A 24,721-nucleotide genomic window follows, 5' to 3' on the forward strand; every position below is an offset into this window, starting at 1 on the left:
TAAAACATTCTTTTACTTACTACAACTGTAAATATTAAAATTGGTTAAAAATTAATTTATCATTAAATCAATATAATTTTCGCATTTTTAAATCATGCAAAATCGTTCGTATATATTTTTTTATTAGGAAATTATTATAGATATTTATTTCCAATATAATTCATGTTGCATTCAATATTAATATTTATGTAAGTAACTCTGGGAATGTAATTATTACAGTCAATAAAATAATAATACAAAACTTAATTTGGCTTATTATGTATTTAAAAAAAAAAAAAAATCATAATCAATGTTATATAATTTCTTTGTTAAAATATACTATTTTATATTCTTAAGCTGCAAAAATATTATTAGTTATTGATGGATGCGTACCGATTATATATATATATATAAATAGTATAATATTATAGACTTACTTTCGAGTACACTCCTGCACTGGCTAACTCATTCTCGATGACCATGATTATAATCCCAAACATTCCCATCACTAGAGCGTAATCACTGATTCGTTTTCGTTTTTCGAAAAGTGCTTTACGCCTACCCAGTCTGTATCCGACGTTTGGCTTGTGTTTACTGCCAGTTATATTACCACTGGAACCTACTAAGCTGGTACCCTGGAAAACAAAAACCATACTCACACAACTGAATAAATATAATTTTGTAAATATTTTAGTTTTATACTTCATAATTTATTATAATTTATTCAAGTTGTAAACTTTAGTATTTGATATGAAAAAACTCATCGGTTTTCGGATTTAAAAATGTTATTTTTATAATAGCCTACTTATAAAATTCAATCAGATTAAATATTATTTAGTTTGATAATATGATGTTTACAGTACAAGTCATATATTGTACGTTTATATCAAGACGTATATTTGAGGTTAATTTTGACATTATGTATATATTATGTACAAATAATATATACTTAATTAATTGTCATTGATGTAATTAATCGTGCGAGTATAATATTGTATTAATTAATGATTTCTCGATTGTATTGATGTTTGATAAATATACTTTTGTCTTATCACAAACTATTTATCTTTTTTACATGCTAATAAAACACTTGGGATATCGTAAAAAAGATATTACCGTCATTAAAATTGTTCATCTGTCCTAATCAGTGCTGGAGCTTTTTTTTTATCGATTTTACCCAAGGTTTCACTCGGTCTTCCAAACGATTTGTTGGAGCTTTAGTAAAACGTCTATAAACGGGAGTGGAGTTCAGCTGTATGGGCGCGCGCGTATTTGTACGTACGGATGGAAGAGTGGTGGAAACCGGAGTAAAGCAGATTTTTCGACCTTAATCCAGTATACACACGCAGGATCTTAAGCAAATTGCGAGGAAATCGAGACGCAAAAAGAAAATCCTCAATATTCCGGCAGTGATTACCTACGAAGGGGTAGAAAAAAATTGAATCAGTTTAAAATGGAATAAGTAAAGATTTTTTTCCGTTCCGTTCGTGAAAGGTTACATTTTGCATAAAAACATTTTTTTTTTCACTGAACTTTAATGAGGTGCATATATTATATTATGCTATGTTGTATCTAACGCTGTATATTTTAATTTAAGGATACAATTATGAGTTATATAAACAGACAAAATACAAATATTAATAATATGCGTAGATAGTACTAAATGGGTTATTTGAAATTACGGTTATATCATACGATTATTTTAAAAGCTCAACTAATTTTGGATTTGATCACTCAGGATAAAATATATTTGCTAGATACAAATTTTTTTTTTTATATAGGTATAAGTCAAATAATTAAATACTTCGGGAAGTATAGTTAAGTATAGTTAGAAAGTGATATTGATAAAACTCGTTAGACTTTTATGGAAAATTATTTCGTACATCCTTATAATATAGATCAACACAATTAATTAATATATTTAAATTTAAATACATTAGGTAAAGTTAAGATAAAACGTATTAGTATTTATTGACATTCAATCATTCGATAATTTTGAAAATATCAGAAATAATTATTGATGAAATATATTATATAATATGTAATTTGTATATTATTATAAGTATTTACTCATGAAATTATTTATAAACGAACAACAAAATATTGTAAGACAATAAATTCATAAAAAAAAATTAAAAATAATAATATATTTTCATTTTATGTAGTATAAATAGGTACTGTGGTTAAAGCATTTTAAAATTAAAAATAAAGAATGAGTAGGTATATATTTTACGTTTTGAAATAGTCATAACAAAATGTACTAGAAATTGACAGTCAATTTGTATGATAAAATTGATTATATGTATAACTTAAATAGTCAATTTCGAATATAGAATATCACTGGCAATACTGTAAATCATTGTAATAGCATTAATATTTATGTACATGGTATATTGGTTTGGGTTATCGTATGACATGCAGTATAATCGATTGCTTAATGTTCACATATAAGTAGTGACTCCGGATGTATTTCAAAACTTAATATTATATACGTACTGTATGCGTTGTTGTCATTTGTAAACGACGAGGGGGGATAGAGAGAAACCGATAAATATTAAACTTTCATTCGGATTACATGACATCGAATGGTAATGCTATAACGATTTAATCGAATGTATAAACAACATATTATTATTATTTCGTACTGTGCATTGGACACGCGTAGTTTTGTCTGAGTTTCAATAATTATTTAAGACTTAAACTGAAATTGTAGATGTTTTGGTTCAAATCCGAATCCAAAAACTATAATACTGTTGTGTTTCTTAAGTCGTCTTTCTCACATCCCACGCCGTACGGCCGCCGGCGACGGAGCCAGAAAGAATATAAAATCTTACACAACGCAGATGATGATTATTTGCGGTTTAATCATAGAATGTTGTCGGAATAAAGTTTTCTGAACTGCCGAACGGACTACATTTGTCTTGCATTGTTTTCCTTTTGTTTTTGTTTTTTTTTTTATACTTCCAAAAATAACATTTATCATTTTTACGGTCAGATATTTTCGAGTCCATTAATATCGCACTAGTGTGTTGTGGGGAAATTAGGTTTTTAAATGTGTTAAGAAAAATAATAAAAAGAGGGCCACGCGGAGTTTGCGTTATTTTATACCATACCTACTCGCTGGTAGTTTTACGTATCAAACGTGCGCTCTCGTAATATATTCCCCGCACCGTGAATACGAAGATATTTTATTAGGGTATAATAATATTATCTGCTGCAGGAGAACTGAGACGCGGAAAATATTACGTAGTCAAATTTCGAGACATGCGCGCGTCGTTCTACAGCTGGTGTACCTATACTGACCGGAGGGGGCAACCGTCAACACAATATTACAATATCTACGCTAATGTAATTAGAAGGTTAAAAGTATATAACATAGGTAGTTACCTTGCACACCAACCCGGTACGTTCTTCGGTGTAGCGGGGATAGTCGGAATGTATGCTAACCAATGCTATGCCGGCTTCCTCGCCCACTACGCCGCTATCGCCTCGGCCACCAGAACCGCTAACCTTCATCCCACTAGTGATCGACAATGTCGATGACGTATGCTTTCGCAGCTGTAACAGACAACACAATAATTAGACAAACTACGGTGATAACAATCGTGTTATGAGTATACGCGTTTTAATAGTTTTTCGTGTTCAGACTGTACACCTCCTAATTGAAAAGTTTTAGATTATCATATCAACATTTTTCAATCAAAACGATTGAAACAAAATGGAAACAATCATTGGAAGATTGTAAATTTTGTATATTTATACGATATAATAATATTATTTCACGAAAAAAACCTACATAATATATATATAGTTATATTCCAACATATAAAAACGTATATGAATTTATGTCGGACCAAGTGATAATATTATCAATTTTATAATATTAAGCTATTCTGAAGCCCTTCTTAAAGTTTCAGAAAAATGGTATCGGTGTTATAATATGATCGTTACACAAGCTATGCAGCCATATCAAAATGTTGCTATTTGTTTGAATATTGCTGTAAAAGTCTAAAATGTTATATACATATAGCTTTATAGGTGTATAACCATGGCATCAGTAGCATATCAAACTTATGTGGGATTTTAGTTAAGCCTTTCATAAAACAAATTATCATCCCAGAAAAGCAAAATCCTGGCTTCACTACTTAGTATGCACATTTAAGACTAATATAACTGTAGTATAGATACCGAATTCCGATTGTATTTCGAGTTTTTTTTCTTATATAAAGTTCAACGAAAATTTACAAAAAAAAAAAAAAATATTTGGTCAACCAAAGTTTAAAAACACATACATTAGAATATTGTTTTATCGATTAAGCACATATATAGGTCGAACAATCGGTTTGTTGTCAAAACTATTATTCGATAGGTTATTTATAATATTTAGCGTGGAATAGCCGGAAATCAATATGATATATGGCAAGCAGGATACTACAAGTGGAAAGTTTTTATTATTATTTTTTAATAACACACGACTAAGTTAAAAGGATTTTTTTCTCAACAATTATTAAGCATATATATAACACAACTTAAATAAAAAAAATAAATATAACAAGGATTCTATTATAATATGCGCAGATAAAGCATTATGATAAAAAAAAAAAAAAAAAAAAATGAAATATGCGAATCAATGATAATAAAAATTACTTTACTTTTTGACCAATACATACTATAATTTTTAATATATTAATTGCATGTATAGTATAGTTAGCGTAGCATTGAGAAAAAAAAACTAAATGACTTATTACGTATAAATACTTTTATGATTGCATATTATATACCGCTAAATTATACTGTTTACAATATGATTCTTCGTTAATCTATTATACTTACACGTTTACGTTTTGGTAAAAGCTTTAACGCATCGTGTTTTAAACGTATTAAAATGAAAATATTTTTATAAATAGAAAATGCTGATTAACAAATGAAATCATAATACTCATCATAATTTTTAAAACGTAAAAAAGATAGTTTTGTTATGGCTTAATGGAAAAACCATCAAGTATATTATACACACTATACCAAGATTTATTCTTGGGTGTTAAGTGTTGGGCGTTACTCTAGGGTCCATCTTGTCAGTTGGATCATTAGTTTTTAAGAGGTCACTCTATAAGAAAAATACGAGATTTAGGCGTGTGCACTGAACAGCTATGTGAAAAATATATCATCGATTTTAAATGTAGTGGAATTAGCTGATTTTCATTAATAATAGCTCCAAAATTATTACAGAAACTTTGTTCTACTCTATATCAGACTGTATACTTAGTTACAATTTCAATTTTCACAGTCAGAAAACCCCATTACTTTTATAACCATCCACAAAGAAATACGTCCCATCAAAATGGAGAATTAGTAAATTAAAAAAATGTATATTTATATTAAGTATAGGTATTTAAAGTTAAACATTATCTAAGTTAATCATTTTTTCATCGTTATACGGTTATATTAAAGCCAACAAAATGTGTATTATATTGAAATAAACTCGGGAGTGGAAAAGAAAAATCAATAGAAACATGCTAAATTTGAAACTTGGGTTAAATAACAGAGCAATTATGGTATCTGGAGAACGTAATCTGAATATTGAAATATATTATTCAATGGCATCATTACGATAGGGTCTTTTGATAAGAAATTTTAATTTATAAATTAATTATTTTTAAAGAATACTTATTAATTTTTTTTATTTTGAACACTGTTAAAATACTCATTATAAAAATTAAGGTTAATAGAATTTTAATTTTCATAAGAATTATAATTATATAAGTATAATTGTGTATTATCTATAATATGCCTCATAATTGTAATTGTATATGTATTACATCATACTAAGGTAATCTGTTGTGGTGAAAAAATAAACGAATTTATACTACCTACCTATATAGGTAGTTTATTATATAACTGTGTACAATTAAAAGTTATTATAATTTTTGTAATAAGTAATAATTGTATTGTAAACAACAGTAAACATATTATACGATTTATAAGGTGTAAGTATGATAAGCAAGATGTGAATTAGAGTATTGAACTTGAGCCCAAGTGTGATCTTACTTTAAATTTCTAGTTAGTTTGATAAGTACTAACATTTTTGAGAAGTTTTCACATTAAACGTGTTCATAAAATACAACGGGTGTACAAATAAATGACAAATTAAATAGTAGAAAACCAAAGTTTTCAGTTTCTTTAATCTTCTATATAAATTCTCTATTTTATTATGTATACAATTTATACAATAATAGATAACAATATGTGCAAAATTGTGTTTGCAATTAATGTTATCTGTAACCTCGTAAATCTATCGAGAATTTAACATAGGTACTATAGGTGGTAATTTAAAATTTAAACAAAAGTTCAAAATGATAATTTTCCAAAATTTAATGAAGTTTTTGAAAAACAAATGAAAATGTAAATAAAAAATTGTGACTAGACGTTTTTAATAAAATCTTTGGCAAACTACATTTGGTTCGATATTATAGTTTTTACATGAGATCATTCTTTTGTCATTGCTTTTAGCTTTAAAATATTTATACATTTATTAGTGGTTTATATCAATATATCTAATTGTAATTGTATCTCCTATTTTTGGCATCAATACTAATACTGCTCCTAAATAATTGGTTCGCAAAAAAACCCACATCACCGTGAAACCAATTTTCATTTATCGCTCAGTTCAGAATCTAAAACAATTATTATGTAGTTAAAACTATTAATATCATTTAAATTGTACGTTAAACTTATAGCACCAATCCGTTAACTATAATAACTAATAATACATAAGTAATAAATAAAAATGATCTTAAAACATAAGCTAATTACTTATTTTAATTTATTATTCGGGTTATTGGATTTTAATGGATATTTCAATTCTTTTCAGACAATGCAAATACCTCTTTGGACACGAGTCAGTAGCGAATTACGGAGGTGGACCAAATAACCATACTTGCGGCGCCCTGAGCGCCAGTATGATTTATGATCGGTTTATGTAAATGTCCTGAACCCTTGTATTTTTCCACTAGTTTTGCTTTATTGAATAATATTTGGCCTTCGTTTCTTTATTTCGGATAATCGAATGATGATGGTAAAAAATTTAAACCTTTGACCTAACGCAAAATAATATGTAATATGATATAGTTATTTTAAAATTATTATACTAAAAAAAAATCTTAACTCGTGGACTTAACATATTTTTGTATGAGTTATTAATTATAATAATATTATCCAAATCTTGAGAAATAGAAAAATTATATTTGTTTTTTTTTTTTTTTTTGTAATGCAGCACTTGAGTACTTATAATTATGATTCATTGCAAATTTATAAAATATATAATAATAGCTTGTACCTAATATTTTCGTGTATTTTCATATTATTTTACCCTCAGTTTCATGTGATTCAAAAATGATTATATTGAATACATGAAATCTGTGGTAAAACGGTTGTAGCGTGGAAGCAGTTTAATAATATAGTTGTGCAGTGTGCACGTTTAGTTTTGCTAACTACCTCCCCCCCAAATTACACGAGATTGGTATTATTTTTATCATTTTATATCACAAAATATAGTACAGTTTTCGCCGCATATAGTGTTCACTGGTTATAAGAATCAGCCGTTTATAGTGATCAAAAATGCCAGGAACGGAACAAACAGCCGTTATAAGTACATTTTTCGTCGCGTACAGTGTTCAGGTTTTCGGTTATTGTGATCAGAAATATAAAATATAAATATAATTTACAATAATATCACCACTTTTTGTGTATAGGGAAAACGATTACGAATGACAATTATCTTAATCGTGAACTATCATCGAGCTAATCTTATCTAATCTAACCCACGTAATGAGCGATACTTCATATCGTACATTCGTACATGTTTGAAACCGATTACTTTGCTACGTTGAACAACATTGAGCACATTATGATGATTTCCATACAAAAAAAAAAAAAACTGGGGTACATTACCGAATTTTTTGAAAAAACCTAAGTTTGATAAATCACGTATATGTATTTTTACATGTTGCAAAGTAGATGTAATGTTGTTTTAAAAGTGTTTAAAAAATAAAAATAATAATACATAAATGTATAATTTTAATATTTAATTATTTGTACGTTGTTTTCTACCTGCTTTTCGAGTCGCTGCTTAATAGTGATTTCCGGTTATAGTCATCAAAGTACTCTCGAACGAATGCGATCACTATAAACTATAAATTGTTATTGCCGCTGCATCCATCATATTATTATACAAACACTATGCTTTTGATATATTAATATAATATGCTATTAGTGTATAACTACGATTTAAACTGCAGAATATAATATTATAAAGTATATTAGACTATAATATGTTATACCAGATATGGGCAAATGACTCAATTAGTTATAACTGGTTACAAGTTACACTAAAATTGTGTATCTTGTAACAAGATATAAGATACTTTGGACATTTGTAACTGGTTATAAGTCACTTGAAAATATTATTGATATATTTTTCTTCGAGAAAATAACGTTCCTGTTAATATTTGTTTCTGTAGTTATTATTTTGTTTTGTTTTTAAATTTATTTAAGAGTTCGTGACAAAAAATATATTACTTAGTACGTTTTAACTTTTTTTAACCTTTATTTTTAAATATACAATCTATAAATGCTTTTTTCAGAGAATCATTATGTGGTAAATAATTTTAAAATATAGACATGAGCATAATTGACGGGGAAAAAATCTTTCATTATTGAATTTTTAGCTTTTGATTTAAGCTATAACTCAAAATTAAAAAAGTTAATATTGATATTTATTAATATGCATGGCTTATCGTACCACATCAAATACATATAACTGATTACCACCCCACTTTAAGTATTTCAAATAACTAAAGATACCTGAATATAATATAACATAGTAAACGATAATATAAAATTAGTCTTAGCAATTTAATGGTTTATATAACTATATATGATATAAAAATATGCAAGTTCTTATAGTATAAACAATTCAACTGCGATTATTGAATAATAAATATACTCAATATATTTTATTTTCAAAAAAAATTTAATTTTACAACTTAATGAAAAAGTTATTTGATATAAAAGTCTTTAGTTAAAATTCGTATTATTTAATATAGTCGGTAAAATAGTCAATGTTTCCTAATAGATATACTTAAATTGTGTTTTAAATGTATTTTTCAATATAAAATAATACTTATTATTGTATATCTTATTGATTAGTAAACAATTATATTTATATCATATCTATTATTATATAAAATAAAATAGAATATATTCAATGATATAGTTTAATAGTCATTAATATTATGGAAATTAAATTAAATGAATTAAATTATATATAATATAGATGAAGTGTATACAATTGTTTGCGTTTACTTTATTTAACTTTGATACTAATTTAATATATTTATATATTAGTTAAACAAAAAAATATATATAGGTAACCGTAAAATATGAGAATATAAGGGTGCATGTATTTATATGTCATAGACGTTACACGGCTACTGGGAGATAATACTCTAAATATTATGACAAGGGGTAATTTTAGTATTTTGCAGAATAATAATATTATCTTATATTTTTCATATAAATAAATTGGTTTTCTAATGTATAAGTCTATTATTCATCATTATCATATTATTTTTTTTTTGTTGTATTGAGAATACAGATTATAAGTTTTCTAAATAAAAAATAAGATTTATTGAGTTTATTAAAAATTAATTCGTATTAATATTTAATTAAAAAGCAAATAATAAGTTTTAATAAGCTTACTTGGGTATATACCATCAAATGTTAACAATAATGCTCTTTTAGAATATATCAAACCTTTTGATTAAAAGAGAACGGCTTAACCATACCTAATGTTTATGATTATGTGAACCATAAATCTAATAAATTACTTTATAATCTATATTGTTAATTAGTGAATAAAATAATTTTAACCGCATTAGTATTTGTATAGCTTGTAAAAATAATATTTTCCACAGACGTCTAAATTTGTTTGAAATTTCACCATTCATATACCGAAATAATGTTATCAAGGAACAATTGTATACACAAACCACAATGTATTTGTCTTCTCGTGATATTTTGTTGAACCTTGAGTGAGAATTGTAGTATGTTTTTATTTTTCTTCTTACAAAAGAAAACGATTTGTAAGTGTTTAGTAGGATTTCTAAAGGTCCGGTAAGTGGAGCGGAGATATCAAAATCCGGTTATGGGAAGTTGGTATTGTAGGGATGAGAAAAAAGATCGTTCGACTTTATCTTATTGGTCAATTGTACTCGACTCTGATATTAAATATTATTTTCCGTCTATTTACATTATTTCCAGCTGATATTTGTTTTATTTTGAATTAAATTATCTGAAATCTTCCAGTTATTCTACTCTCGCATCATTCATCATACCCGAGTCACTGAATTGCAAAATATAGAGAATTACTCTATTTTAGTATGGAAATTTTAAGCCATTTTTCTTATTCCTGATCCACGCACGGATAGTACAATATACAATTTTTTTTATGTAGTTGTACGGAAAATTATTTACTCGACGTGTATATTAAAACGTGTAAGCATGTATAAGATGCATACAAACGTATAAAAGTGTATGTATGTGTGTGTGTGAATGTTTAATATGGAATGTATAAAATAATTCATATAAATAATACAACGAGTTAAAATATAGATATCATATTTTCGTATTGGCTTATTTCACGGTGTTATAGGTAAAACGTTGTGTCAAGTGTTGAGGAGGGGGCGAACTCCATTATTTCGACGGACTAGGAAACTAGTATAATATAGAACGAGGAGGATGGGCAATGGAATTGTATGGCCAAGAAACAGGGTCGGCACATTGTGCGCCGTTGCGGAATGAGATAAATTCGATGGTATGAGATGAAGACAAAAAAAAAACCGAGGAAATATAATGCTCAGAGAACAACAGCAAATAGACTGGAGAGTTTAAATAACACGGAAAACAAGCTAACAAATATGCTGTCATGACTGCTAACTAAGAAATGGTTGGGAAAGCATGAATGCCTTAAAATGAATTTGCTACAGTCTATAGTAATGGTTCGTCGTTTAGGATCAAATCTAAACAAAATCAGTCAAAACGCATCGTTTAACACGACTATTTAATCATTGTTTAAAAATTATTTTGAACAAAATATGATGAATAGCTTACGATCAAAAGATGATCGTCAATGTTTCATTTTTATTATAATTACATTTATATATTTTATAAAACGGTGAAAAAGTGAATGTCTGATGAAATAATCTTCGAAGCTAAAAATAATAAACTTATCTTACACGCCCATTAGATGGCCTGAAAACCTTTCAAACGCTTAGTTTATTCAACATTGGAAAAATGTTAATTTTAAAAAAAATCTTATTGACATAAAAATGCTTTTATATTATAATAATTTACATTTGAAAACCGTAGTATAAAAAAATTATTATATATAAGTGATATTATTTCCAAAAGTTTTGATTATACATTTTATCGTTTTAATGAATAATTATCGTGTTCAGTTTTAATATGATTACATAATAAAATATAAATAAACGACAAAGTGTAGGTATTAATTGTACACAATAAATACAAATGGATGGATTTTATATTAAAAGTTACAATTTGGCAGATGCTTTTTCGAGATTTGATTAGCTTTTTTATTGGAACTATTCCAAAATGTGTGTAACAAGAACTTTGAGCCAACAATGAAAGTTTATTATTGCCGTTTAGTTATACCAAGGAAAATATTTTTACCCAATGAGATTTAGTTTCGTTGGATTTTCCATGCATAAATTGTAATTAAGATGCATGACGTTTGTACGTGTTTAGGCTGTTTTTATATGAGGAGAATTTATTTTACATTATTTTCATATAAAAACGTATAAAAAAATACGTATATTCATTAAAATTTGCATTTTATCACACTTATCATCGTATATTCTGAGCAAAGATTTAGTAAAATTGTTATATTATTAATCTGTGAATATTTTTTTAATTTTTTTAAAGCAAATATATTAGGTACTTATACAATTAAATATATCAAATGTACAATAAATGCAGTATGGACAAATTTAAGTGTCGATATTTGGATTCACTCAATGTTTTCTTAATTTAATTGTAATCAAAAACATCTAATAATCGGAGAAAATTAAAAAAAAAAAATAACAGCTACTGTGATTTTTACCGAGTGAAGCTCAGATTTGTTCTTACATGTCATTCAATATCATTGATTTTAAGTTCATATCACAAAACAACACTATCCTGTGCTCAGGTTAGCAAAGTTAGGTATATGTCTGACATTCAGTTTCATTATCCTAACAGGCTATTATTTTTTTTATTATATTATTATTGTGATTTTACCTGCAAATTACTATATACCGTACGCTAGGTATTCTTTATTTATAAAGTGGCTGGAATTAAAAATGTTTTTAAAAAAACTTCATTCATTAATTATTCCTCATCACGTGTGATTACGTAAAAGTCACACAGCGAGATATTTTTTTTAAATTTAAAATTATGTTTTTTTTTTTTTTTTTGAGATAAATTATTAATTTACCTTTTTAGCATAATATTGTATATTATGATACATATTAATTTTAATTGTAGTTTGAAATATAAAAGCTTATTATAATATATAAATACAAGAAATAAGCTACTTATATTAATCTAATTAAATTCGCTGGATTGAAAAAGCTAAATACATTGAAAATTAGATATTTTTAATTGACTTTATATAAGAAGGAATAACAATATTAAAGTCATTAACCTATTTATTCCTTACGTCGTGTATATTTTTACGTTTCTAGCAATAACTTTATTAATATTTATATAAAATGTATCCTTATTCATTCCCTTTAGTAGTATTAAGGACTGCAGTTAAGTTTTAAACAAAGTAAACCACTATTTTATGCCGTTGAATTAATAATACTTGAATTATAAGTGTTCTTAAGATTAAAAAACCAGTAACAGCCTAATGTTACTAATATTGAAAATTATATTTTTAACTCTGAACAATTACAACGTTGAAAAAATCCAATATTTTTACAAAAAGAAACTATTTTCATTCAAATGATTTTAATTATTTTGTTGTAATTTAAAAATTTATAAATATAATAATTTTAGATATTTGCAATTTTAGCTCGGTGTTTATTATTATTTTTTCTCTGTGATGAAATTAAAAACAAAAATAAAACTCATTTTACGCTATTTATACAAATCTACCACGAACTTATTCACATCATTCTAATATTCCGTAGCACCTAATACATTTTAAGTTACTTTTGATGATTTTGTTAAAAATGTGTTTAATTGTTCACATTAAGGAAATAAGAACTAATGATAAAAAAAATACAATAAAACAATAATTATCATTATAAATTATGCCGATTCACGTGTATATTTAGTGTATTTAGATGTTTAAAGTATTAAAACAAGTAAGTAAGTAATTACTCGTAAGTTATAATTAGCATTAGTCTTGTTAGTCAATTCGATATTGCAGGACAGTCATGGAGTCAGAAACGATTGCATTCACAATTGTTTATTAAATACATAATAAGTGAGATCTAATGGTATACCCATCTGGTAATATCGCCTTAATGTCTTAGTAAATCGCGTGTGAAATATGTATTATTTATATTATAAGACACCTCCGATCGCAGTAATAACTATATAATGACTGCGATATTGAGATCGTAAAAAATACATTTTTGTAACAGTTTATTTATTTATTTATTTTTTTTTTTTTTTTTGAAAATCCAAAACGAAAACGTCGCGCTTAATCGAAAACGGTTGTAAGCATCCCCCACTGCTGTGTTCGGAGAGTGCCAAACGCGCGATTTTCGTCGGGCCGCACGAGCAAAATCTGTCGCGGTGTAGGTAACGCATTGTCGATATCTCACGATATTAGCGTGTTCACGCACCGCGTCTAAATGGAAATCGTGTGAAAACTATAAGGATTACTTATTATACGTAGTGCTGCCGCCGACGCGCCGAGTCTATAATATCATACATAAATATATATATATTGCATAGACAGAACCCGTAAGTGCCATTCAAACGCCGAACGATCTTTGTGTCGTCGCAGAAATCGCGAATAGGTGACACACACAATGTATAGACACGTAATATTATTATGCCGAAACCGCGGGATGTGACGTATCGATAATGTCTACGTATAAATAGGTTTAGCCGCGCGCGCATTATAACGTATGACGCGCGCGATGGGTGCCAAAATAATTACGGGACGGAGACGGAGACGGAGACGACGACGGCGTGATGACGGCGAAGAGATATTGAAATATTACCACGCGCCGCCTTTTATGTTATTCAACTCGGGTGTGCATAACGCGCGGGTCCGTCAAGACGGAGACGAGCGGCGGCGGGGGGGGGGGGCGATGGATTGCGAGTGCGCCCGACCGCACGCGCACACGCGAGCCCGCCCGCGTAATATATATTATATTATTATTATAATAGTGTGACTGAGAGATTGTCTCGCAGGTAGCTGTACATGTATAAATATATATACGTACGCGCATTATGTATACAGTGACGATAGCGGGCCGGCGGTTACCTTAAAGTTCACCGGAGCTTAAGGCTCAAATTAACGGCAGACTCGCGCGCGGCGCCCCTTCTCCGTACGTGCGGCGGCACGTGCATTATCATAATATATAATATTATGATAATACGCGGGTCCGCGCTTATTCATTGTTGTCCGCCGCGCCGACCGCCGGTCGTTCGCGTTAACCGCCGCCGCCGATCAAATAAACCGTGACCCGACGGACTATATAATATACGACACGCGGCTATCAAGTGTACCGGACGACCGCCGTCCGTTGTACCGCGGTTAGTCGTTATCCGCTCGGCCGTCGTGCCGTGGACGCGCGTGCTGGCCCCGCAGTTTACGGGCCGCGCGACCAGCAGAACGGCGTAGGACGAGGACAGCTGCTGATGCAAACCGGCCGAGTGACCGGGCATACCTGCCGCAGTTGTCGCATGCGACCGGCATTCAGATATTATGTACGAAAATGATATCGGACGACGACGTTTTCCAAACGAAATACGATTTTTTTCCATCTCGGGGGTGGGGTGGAGGGGTTGACGAAAAACATATATTGCACACAATGCGTAATGTGTATTGCACGTCATATATTATAATATTATTGTCGCGCTAATAACGACAACGGTTCGTCACATTACATTATTGTGGTGGCCGATAAATACAACATATCCGTTATTAACCGATTGTTTATTGACTATACAGAATACAGTTGCTCATTACGGAGTTAGCGAAAATATATGAGAAGTTGTATACTCAGTAATTCGTTTCGTCAAATAATAGGGTATTCGGGAAAAATATAATATACATTTACAAAAACATGTATATATATATATATATATTATGTTTGTCTCGTGTGCTAAATATTTTACTACAAAATAAAATTAAAGATATTATTATTTTTAAAATGCAAATGTTTAATTTTCAGTTTAATTTATAAACTATATAACTTAAATCATCGTGTATTAAAATTATTCCAGATTATACTATTCATAACTTAAGCATACACCGCAATGCGAATTTTAGAGAGAAAAAAATGTCGGGAGTAATTTTTGGCTCGAAACTTTTATTCAGTTTGTATACATAAAGTTTAAACAAATGGACTTTAAACATTTATTACCTTATTTTGTAATTGTTCGTATAAATGGATTATGTTTCTATCTAAAAAAAATAAAATCTCGATATAAATTATATACGAGTATATATCTAAATTATTTGAATTTTTCTAGTATATGAATTAATATTTATAATATATAAAAATAATTCCAGATAGTCGAACAATAAAAATACTACTTTTCAAGACTCATGTCATAAAATATGAGTAGTTGAATGTGTAGTTACATTTAGGAAAATATACTGCAAGTTTTTTTTTTATATATGATAAGGCTAAAACTAAGAAAAAACGTGAAAAAAAGAAAAATAAACATTTTACCTCCAGTTTTATAGTAGTCTATGTATTATACATATATTTATGTAAATTTGTGCAAAGAACTAAAGTTGATCCCGTAAAAGTTATAAAAAACGCAACTCTTACTACCAGCGGCATTTTAGAACGATCTATAAATTGAATTGGAATGAGATAAAATATTAGCTGAAAATGGCTTGAATAAACAAAGTTAGGTATACTGGAGGTATAAAGGTGTAATGGAAAAAAATTCGTGTATGATATATTCTAAATGTTAAATGTCTCCACTATATGCCATTAACTCACGGCATTATGAAATACATTTTTGTCCAATGTGATTTTATTTCTAATATGAATAAAAACTTTTATCACAGGATGAATAGTTTTTAATTTTTCAATGACATATGTCGGATCTTTCAAAACAGACATTTATTAACAAATACCTATATCATATTATATGAATTCGGTTTAGAACACTTGACAGCAAATTACACAACAGTGGCAAGGGTAGTATAGAAAGAATTTTCTACTAAAGCTGATGAAATATTTTTTTATGGTTTCTATGTCAAATGCAACTATATAATATTTAGTAACACACACACACATATATATATTATTACGAATTTAACTTTAAAAAATGTGTTTTGTTTGTTAATTAATCATGTCAGTGAATTTGACACATTTCAACCGCATGAGAGGATTCAGACAAGAACCAGGTAAATAAATATATGAGTCAAAATTGCTCCGAAGTTCAGATAACTTGAGTGTTTGTCCAACTCTAAGTTGCCTTTCTGTAGTATGTAATGAATAACTATTGTTTGTAACTGAAATTAATCATGGATAAAAAAAAAAAAATAATAACATTTTGATACAGATATTGATATTAAATGGAAATGGGTACTTTATAAAAATTTTATTTTTTTAAAAACAATGATTATACCTTTATTTTTAAATAATAATAATAATTTTACTTTGTGAATTAATACTAATAGCATTTACACTTCAATTTAAGTATTCTGTTATAATATTTTTATGTGTAATAATTTAAGATATAAAACAATAAAAGTTTTTTTAGTTATGCATAATAAATAATATTTAAGTTTTATTATAATTTAGCAAATAGTTTTTTTAAACCATTTTAAGTGCAGCTAAACTCTGTAACTATTACATTTTTTTGAAATATTTATACATAATATATATTATTAGTCTTAAGTAGTATAATAATACTGCCATCAGAAAATCATTCTATTTTTACCAATTGATTAAATTATGAGTATCTTAATGTGAAGTAAAATATACTTTAGTGCTTTAACACACTATACTCAAGTTAAAATTAATAAGCTGAGACTAGTTGGTATTAATGAATACAGTGACCGATGTACATATTATATGTTTATTAGGTTGGTTATTCTCAAAAAAGGAGTTGGCTATTTATTGATTCCGATGTCAAAGATATAGCTTACTAATAAATTCTAATGTGTAGCTACTATGTATATATCTCATTAATTTTTATAACGTATTTTCATGTACAAAACGTGTATTATAATTTTTTTTGTTAAACTTTAAGTCTCATACCTATAAGTTCATCTTATTTTTCATAAAATACTAAGATGACAAGAAAATGTTGAACTGAATAGGATCAACTCCAGAGGTAAAACAACCGGCGTTGTTTTGATCTTAAGAATGTATTTTAATCAAATTACGGTTTTGGTAGACTATTCCGTATTTAAATATTTTTAATCAAAAATAATGTTTATACTGATGGCTAACGATGTTAGCATTTACACTTATTTTATTTTTATTTTTGGCATATTTCCAATATTGATTGAAATATGAAATAATTATAAAACTTCATTCCGAGTTCTAGACGAACTAACGTTATAGCTATATTAATGGTGATATTATTTATGAATCGAATTTGTTTACTTCATAGGTCGTTTACGTGATCTCTATAAGATAAATGTGTATAGACTTCGTATTAGGCTCTACATATAAACAAATAGCGTTCACTTTTGGCGTCGGTGAACCAGTGTGGTGTGAGTGGAGGAATCCGGACCGTCGGCGATGATAACGGCGAAGGGCGAAGAAGAGGTTGGAAATTGGGACCTTTATAATTATGACGACGGTGGTGGTGTACTTTAGATGGTGACACCGCCATTAAGTCGTGTGCCTGTGTATGTGAGTGTAATAACATCGGGATTGATGCCTGTAGCGAGAAAAGAAAATAACGGAATCTGCTTAGTATTCTGGGCCCGACCTACTCTGGATCTGTAGGGTGTCTTGAATACGTGCCGCCCCACGAGCGTGATATAAATCGACGAATTATCGGGAAAAATACTCATGGCTCTGCCTACGGACGTGTGCCACTCCTATAATATAGATCTGTACATCCATACTGATTATCCGAGGGATTCTCGTTATGAAAGTTTGTGCGGTATTGTTGTACAATGATATGCTTATTATATCTGCACGTTTACCATTTAGTGGAAAAAAATGTTATGTTTGTCTTATGAAAACTGAGTAAAATAAATTGATGGTGAATAACCGTTTAAAATTCGTTTTCTGTCTCACTTTATTTTCAGAGAAAGTTACACGCGAGTTGTCACTTTATCAGCTTATGCGACTTGTCTTGTACATAATAAATAATAATATAATGATAACTTCTTTTTGCTTTTTATTTAAAAATATAATATTTACAATCTGTAAACAATAAATATAATAAACAATACGTAAAAGAAAAGATACATTTACAAGGTGGCTTGACTGGAAAGAGCCCTTTGACACTACTTAAATTTTATTTTTATTTATTAGTTCAGAAAGGATGGGTTTAATAATTAATATGGTCTCTGGGTTATATCATAAGGCTTAGCCAATAAGTTGGAATGTCATTGAGAGTGATGAAAAACAAACATTTTGGATATAAATTGTAAGACATTTTAACGGTATGCGACTACTCCAATTATTTTTGTAATTTTAAGATTTGTATGTAAAGAGAGGTTGCTAATGCCAGCTTTAGTTATTACACGAAAACATATTAATTGGCAGAACTGAAAGAAACTGATGTTTGATATTTTAATTGCATTCCATACATAATAATATCTTTAACTTTGTATTATGTAATATATTATTATATTATATTATCAGCTGTCAAAGGATACATTTTTTTTTTGTTTTCACTTTAATATGATTTAATTTAAATTATTATTCACGTTCGTATATCTTTCCTCACCTATGATTATGACATATTATTAAAACAATGTCGTATCAATCAGTCATTCAGGCGTAGGCAATTGGTTTATTCGTTATTTATTTTTCATGAATTGATCGAGAGTACGCTGTATGGTTTTTTCTATATTAAGTGAAATAGTTGGGTGTGTCTTTAAATTTGACATGACAAACATGACAAAAAATTTATTTAATACTTATTTCTTAGACCAAATAAAACTGCTATGGCTTATTTTTTATTATACCCTAAAAAATCTAATGCATCATGTGAACACAAATAATATATAATACATATGTCTTGATATTTTTTGTTTAGCGTCTAAAAATCAGAGCAAGTACTATATTTTATTTTCGTTGATTTAAGTCATACATAAATAATTTCATATAGCTGCTGAATTTATGGAGAATAAAGATGAAAAAAAATTTAGTTTTACTTTACGTTAGCAAATAGTAATGTATTTTTAATGCATAATAATATAGTACTTACGCAATATCAGGAATAGCCATCTTAATATTATGCAATATGTATATTTATATAATATTGTACATCCTATTCATGTCATTAGTTTTCCTATTAGGTAGGTCGTTATCGTTCCGTTCAGTATTTGTCCTTTGAGAAGTACCCATTATTACTGATTCGAGATCAAACGATAAATGTATTATTGCATAAAGCAGTTACTACATGATGTATGATGTATTACACTTTGAATAAGTTTGGAATTTAGATTTACCTATCAAATTTATCTTTCGTTGAATCATAAAATTATATATTTTTTTATCATATATTATTAAGCTGCTATAAATTATTTTAAATTGATTATACTTTATATTTGATTCTACATAACTCATAATAATATTATATAATTAAAATGTTTAACGCCCACTTATCATATATATACATACATAATTGTAATATTATTTTCGTATTGAATTGTGTTATTTGTTGTAAAACTGTTATTGTATTCATATTAAAAACAATGTATAATATCACTGAAAAAAAAATGAACTCTATTTCACGAGAAACGGCGTAGGTAGGCAGATATTATTACATATTATATAAAAATATATTAACATATAAAATAATAAAGGTATATATATATATTTATGTACCAACATTTTTTATTCGTGCAGTATATAGTTTAATAGGTTGTTAAGTGTATATTCATTTGGGTACTATAAATTAAAACTTCATGGTTTTCAGATGCGCATTAATTATTTTAGTTTGATTAAAAAAAACTAGCAGTTCACTAGCTTAATAACAATACATAATAATAATATGTGATACGCGTATAATTAAATTATCAATTATCAAAATATAATATATTAAGAGCAGTTATTTGAAATTGTATTCAAGGTGTAGAAATTGTGTTACAAAAAATTATATTATACTATTGTATGGTCATCAGAATTATTATCCATATGAAATTATTTTACTCAAGTCTCAAACAAATAGGCCATTCATAATAATCGGCCACACAAAGTATCAATACAATTATTAGGTACTCTAGAGAAATATCAATTGACATAATCTATCATGCATGTCAAATTTTTATTGTATTTTAGTCTCAGTAGAAATTGGTAATTTTTGTTATTATTCCTAAGTCGGGTCAGAATTGAACCAAAAGAATTGGGAACAAACTTAATCCGAATTCTATCCATTCATAGTGGTCGAAGGACAGCCACCACACCTAGTATTTAGCAGCGTATGGTAAGGGAAAAACCATATGTGTATTCATGAGGCGAAAGTGGAATATTATGAAGGTCTCAAGGGTACGAAAAGCATGCATGAGTGGGCTGGAGAGGTTTGGGAGAGTGGACTGTAAAAAAAAAAACCGTTGTCAGTGCAATATCGGTTATTTTGGTGACCCACAAATGTTATTCGAAAAATTAATTGAACCGTGTGTCCTCGTACGTCAATTACAGAAAGCCAAACAAGAAATGTTCCTTTTTCAGAATTTATACGTTATCATCGCAACGGAATTAAAAACACGACGTATCAGCAACTTAAAAATAGTAATAACATTATCTTTATCGCAGCATAGTTTGTCGAGACATTTTGAAACATGCTTATATGGTCATGAAATTGGTGAACAGGACGCATATCACCGGTAAGAACTGTATATTATGAAGATATCAATATTCATATTTATACCTATAGTTTTGCTACAGAATTTTCACATAATATAGGGATAATATTGTTCTGCCAACGTTATAATTTCATCTATTCAGAATCCTGTGTACACTTTTTTTTTTTTTTTTTTTTATGTCAACATAATAATATGACGATTGTCTGTATTTTTTCCCCGAGTATGCATGTGCGTGTGTGTATGTCAGTGATTGCAGATCGCTTGGTAACTATGGTAACGGTACGCTCCATAAAGGTCACAAGTTCACGGATATATACATAATATGGTCGTTCTCTGTGTTGCTGAAAAGAGAAAGAGGACCGTCTTTGAAGTCGCAACATTGTAATTGCATTTTGCCGCGTAAGTCCATTTTTAATTTGTTTTATCTTTCTTTCGGTTATTTTTTATGTTCTATATGGCCCTAAATTGTGTGAGTAATTTGATCTAAAAATCCAACTTGTATATTTAAGTTGGCGGAAAATCATGTTTGGGAAAAAGGTACCGAAAGCAAAAAAATAAGTAGGTATTTTTTTTCTTTTAAATATAATCTGTAAAAACTAATTATTATGTCTACAACATTTAATACTGTATTTTCATACAAAATAAATATATATTGTGATTTTAATGCCATTTTATGTTTATATTTATAGGTTATTTATGGACAAAATATGTGCATAACAATTACCAAAATCAATTATAACAATTATATTGTTTAATATTTTTTTAATGAATATATCAAATAATGGAAAAATTTAAAATAAGCGACAGACTAAATGTAAAATGTCTACTGACACGTTGAAATCTACAGAAATGAAAAATAGATAGTGGCCAAATGACATGATAATTTGATATTTTATTGAGTGTAAAATATATTATAGTTTTCACTAAATTAAATTTTGAGATATTTTGCAATAAAATATTAGAATATTTTTTGTTTTTCTGTAATTGCAATAAGATGGAAATCAGGTGTCTTTTTATTATCATTAATGTACTGTTTCAAAATTGTTTAACATAATTTATAATTTTATACATAAAAAATTTCATTGGATTTTATACATAAAAAATACCGAGAAAAATACTTTTGTGACAGTAAAAAAAGACTTGGTGCATTACAAGCATCTGTTGAGTTACCTACCTACTTATGATTCCATCACACACTAGTGTTTCCGGATTGTAAACGAGCTCCTAACTTGTTTACAATCCTTGCATATGTTTCTAAGAAAAAGTTAATAATAATATTATTTTATGTTACAAAATAAAAAAATATAGAGATGTATAATTTTTAAATTTCAGATTTACTGAATGTCTTTATATTTAATTAAATTATATTCTTTAATCGCCTCTGTGTTTCCACTAGATAATTACTCTGCTCGAGCTTCCATGCTTGTATGTACATTTTTTTCTCCTCTCATATACTTATTTGAACTATAATTATTATTACAGATTTCACCTATATTTAAAAAAAAAGTTATATAAGAAAAAAAATGTGGGTATTCTTTATGTTGCATTAACTTAAAATTAAAATATATTCATTATTTCAGTGGCATAGTTATTTTAGTGGTGGTTTGAGTGATTTCCATCCTTCCCAGATTATACTTTATATGAATGTACATTTTCTTAATTAATATAAATATAAATATATAAAATACTAAAAGATTACGATTTAAATAGAGTAGATATATGTGTTATAAAAATTAAAATTGTAATATACACTAAATAGTTTCAAGAAATTATTTTTGATTTATTTGTTAAATATAGGTGATTTTTAACGAGGCTTTTGCCGTTTTGTGATCAGATATGGATTAATAACCGTGTAGATTAATTAATTTTAATTAGCTATAATCCTATGAATTACATTAATATAATCATTACAATTTCAAATATGTAATAGCACAGACCGATAAACACCATTTATAAGTTTTCGATAATTATATATTTCGATTAAAAAAATAAATTAAAAGTATTAGCAAGCATATTTTGTAAAATAAATATAAAACTTTACAAATACATTTGATAGAAAAACCACTTGAATGCCTGATTTATAATAGACATCAGTAATGCCGTACTGCTGTAGGAATATATAATATGATCATTCTCTATCCGAGCGCAATTTGAATTGTCATAGGAATTTACTGTTGTGGTATTGTGGTAAAGTTGTGGCTTCAGTGGATTTATTGCAGGTATTGCAATGAGCTAAATAACAGTAACGATGATTCGCGTGTATATGAATGTATAACCGTAAATTTAAGCAATGGTTACTATGCTAGAAAACTTGAGATATTGAACTAAATAATAAGTTAGAAGGTGAAAAGTTTCGCTCTGATATCCGGTATTTCTCTCGACTTCTTGAACACAATTTCTTTTACAAAGTATAATATAAAGTACATCGGATTCGAGTCAGCTCTCAGTTAGGGGAATAAAACTTTCCTGCTATCATTACCGTTTGATTTCGATCAACGCTCACAATGGTCGTCCTTAACCCTTCTCTCCATTACAATTGTTTTAATATTTTTACGCGCGCGCGCACACACACATACACACACCCGCACACGACGAACATGTCCATTATTTAATTCATAATATGTATAACGCAGGGTTAGCGCTGATATCGTATTCGAGATTACGGTGGTATCGGCCTAAGTGCAGTATAATATATTATGTACTTACGTAATGTCATGCCATATCGAAAAGCTGAATTTTTTATATCCATTCGCGGACGAGTTTTAATTACTATTACGTGTATATTATATATCTAGTATATCAGTAGTCTTAGCACGTCGCTTTGTCGAGTATATTATAATATTATCGTTTACTCGCCATTAAAACAATAACAGTGATCCGAGATCAAGTCGTAAAGCTTGCTTATAGGGTGTATCTGGGTACTTATTTGATGATTTAATCAACAGTATAAATCATCGACTATATTATCAAATTCTCCAGATACAATACACCCTACGCATTTCGCTCCAGACGCGGGTGGACGCACACTGCAGTAGAGTCCGGGGAATGGGTTATATAGTACCTATACGAAGATTTCGGACTTTTGACCGGGGAAACGTTGCAACGTTTGGTGGTCCAAGGATGGAACGGCGGCGGTGGGTATATAAAGGGATATAAGGCACTTATATTATTATGTGCTCGAACGACGGGGCGGAGGTGAGTGCGCTTAGGATTCCGTAATTTATGATGAACTTGGCCCGAAAAAAGGATACCATAGAGATGAAGAGATAATAACGATATGTTCTCTATGGCACGCGTATGCTATATATATATATATGTGTGTGTGTGTGTGTTTAAACAGCAATTAATACAGTGGGGTTACGGGGTTACCGTGTGCTGGACTTAATGAGGTAGATCATTGCAGTATACCGCCGTCATTCGTGTTGCCGTGGGGGAAATCACTGAATATTCAGCCGCTATATTATCCTCATTCCT

The 24,721-nt window shown here is 28.6% G+C and overlaps 1 protein-coding gene across 5 annotated transcripts in view; it reads right to left on the minus strand.

Moving 5' to 3' along the window:
* Positions 1–24,721, minus strand: part of LOC113550088 (small conductance calcium-activated potassium channel protein) — a 245,212-nt gene that overhangs the window by 66,691 nt on the left and 153,800 nt on the right. For all 5 annotated transcript variants that reach the window (XM_026951714.1, XM_026951718.1, XM_026951717.1 and 2 more), the window contains 2 exons: positions 3,367–3,537; positions 417–614 (listed from right to left, as the gene is read on the minus strand). In XM_026951714.1, the coding sequence (XP_026807515.1) occupies positions 417–614; positions 3,367–3,537 (369 nt within the window). The remainder of the gene's footprint in view (positions 1–416; positions 615–3,366; positions 3,538–24,721) is intronic.

This window comes from Rhopalosiphum maidis, chromosome 4, assembly GCF_003676215.2.
Source record: "Rhopalosiphum maidis isolate BTI-1 chromosome 4, ASM367621v3, whole genome shotgun sequence".
In the NCBI taxonomy this organism is placed as follows: Eukaryota; Metazoa; Arthropoda; class Insecta; order Hemiptera; family Aphididae; genus Rhopalosiphum; species Rhopalosiphum maidis.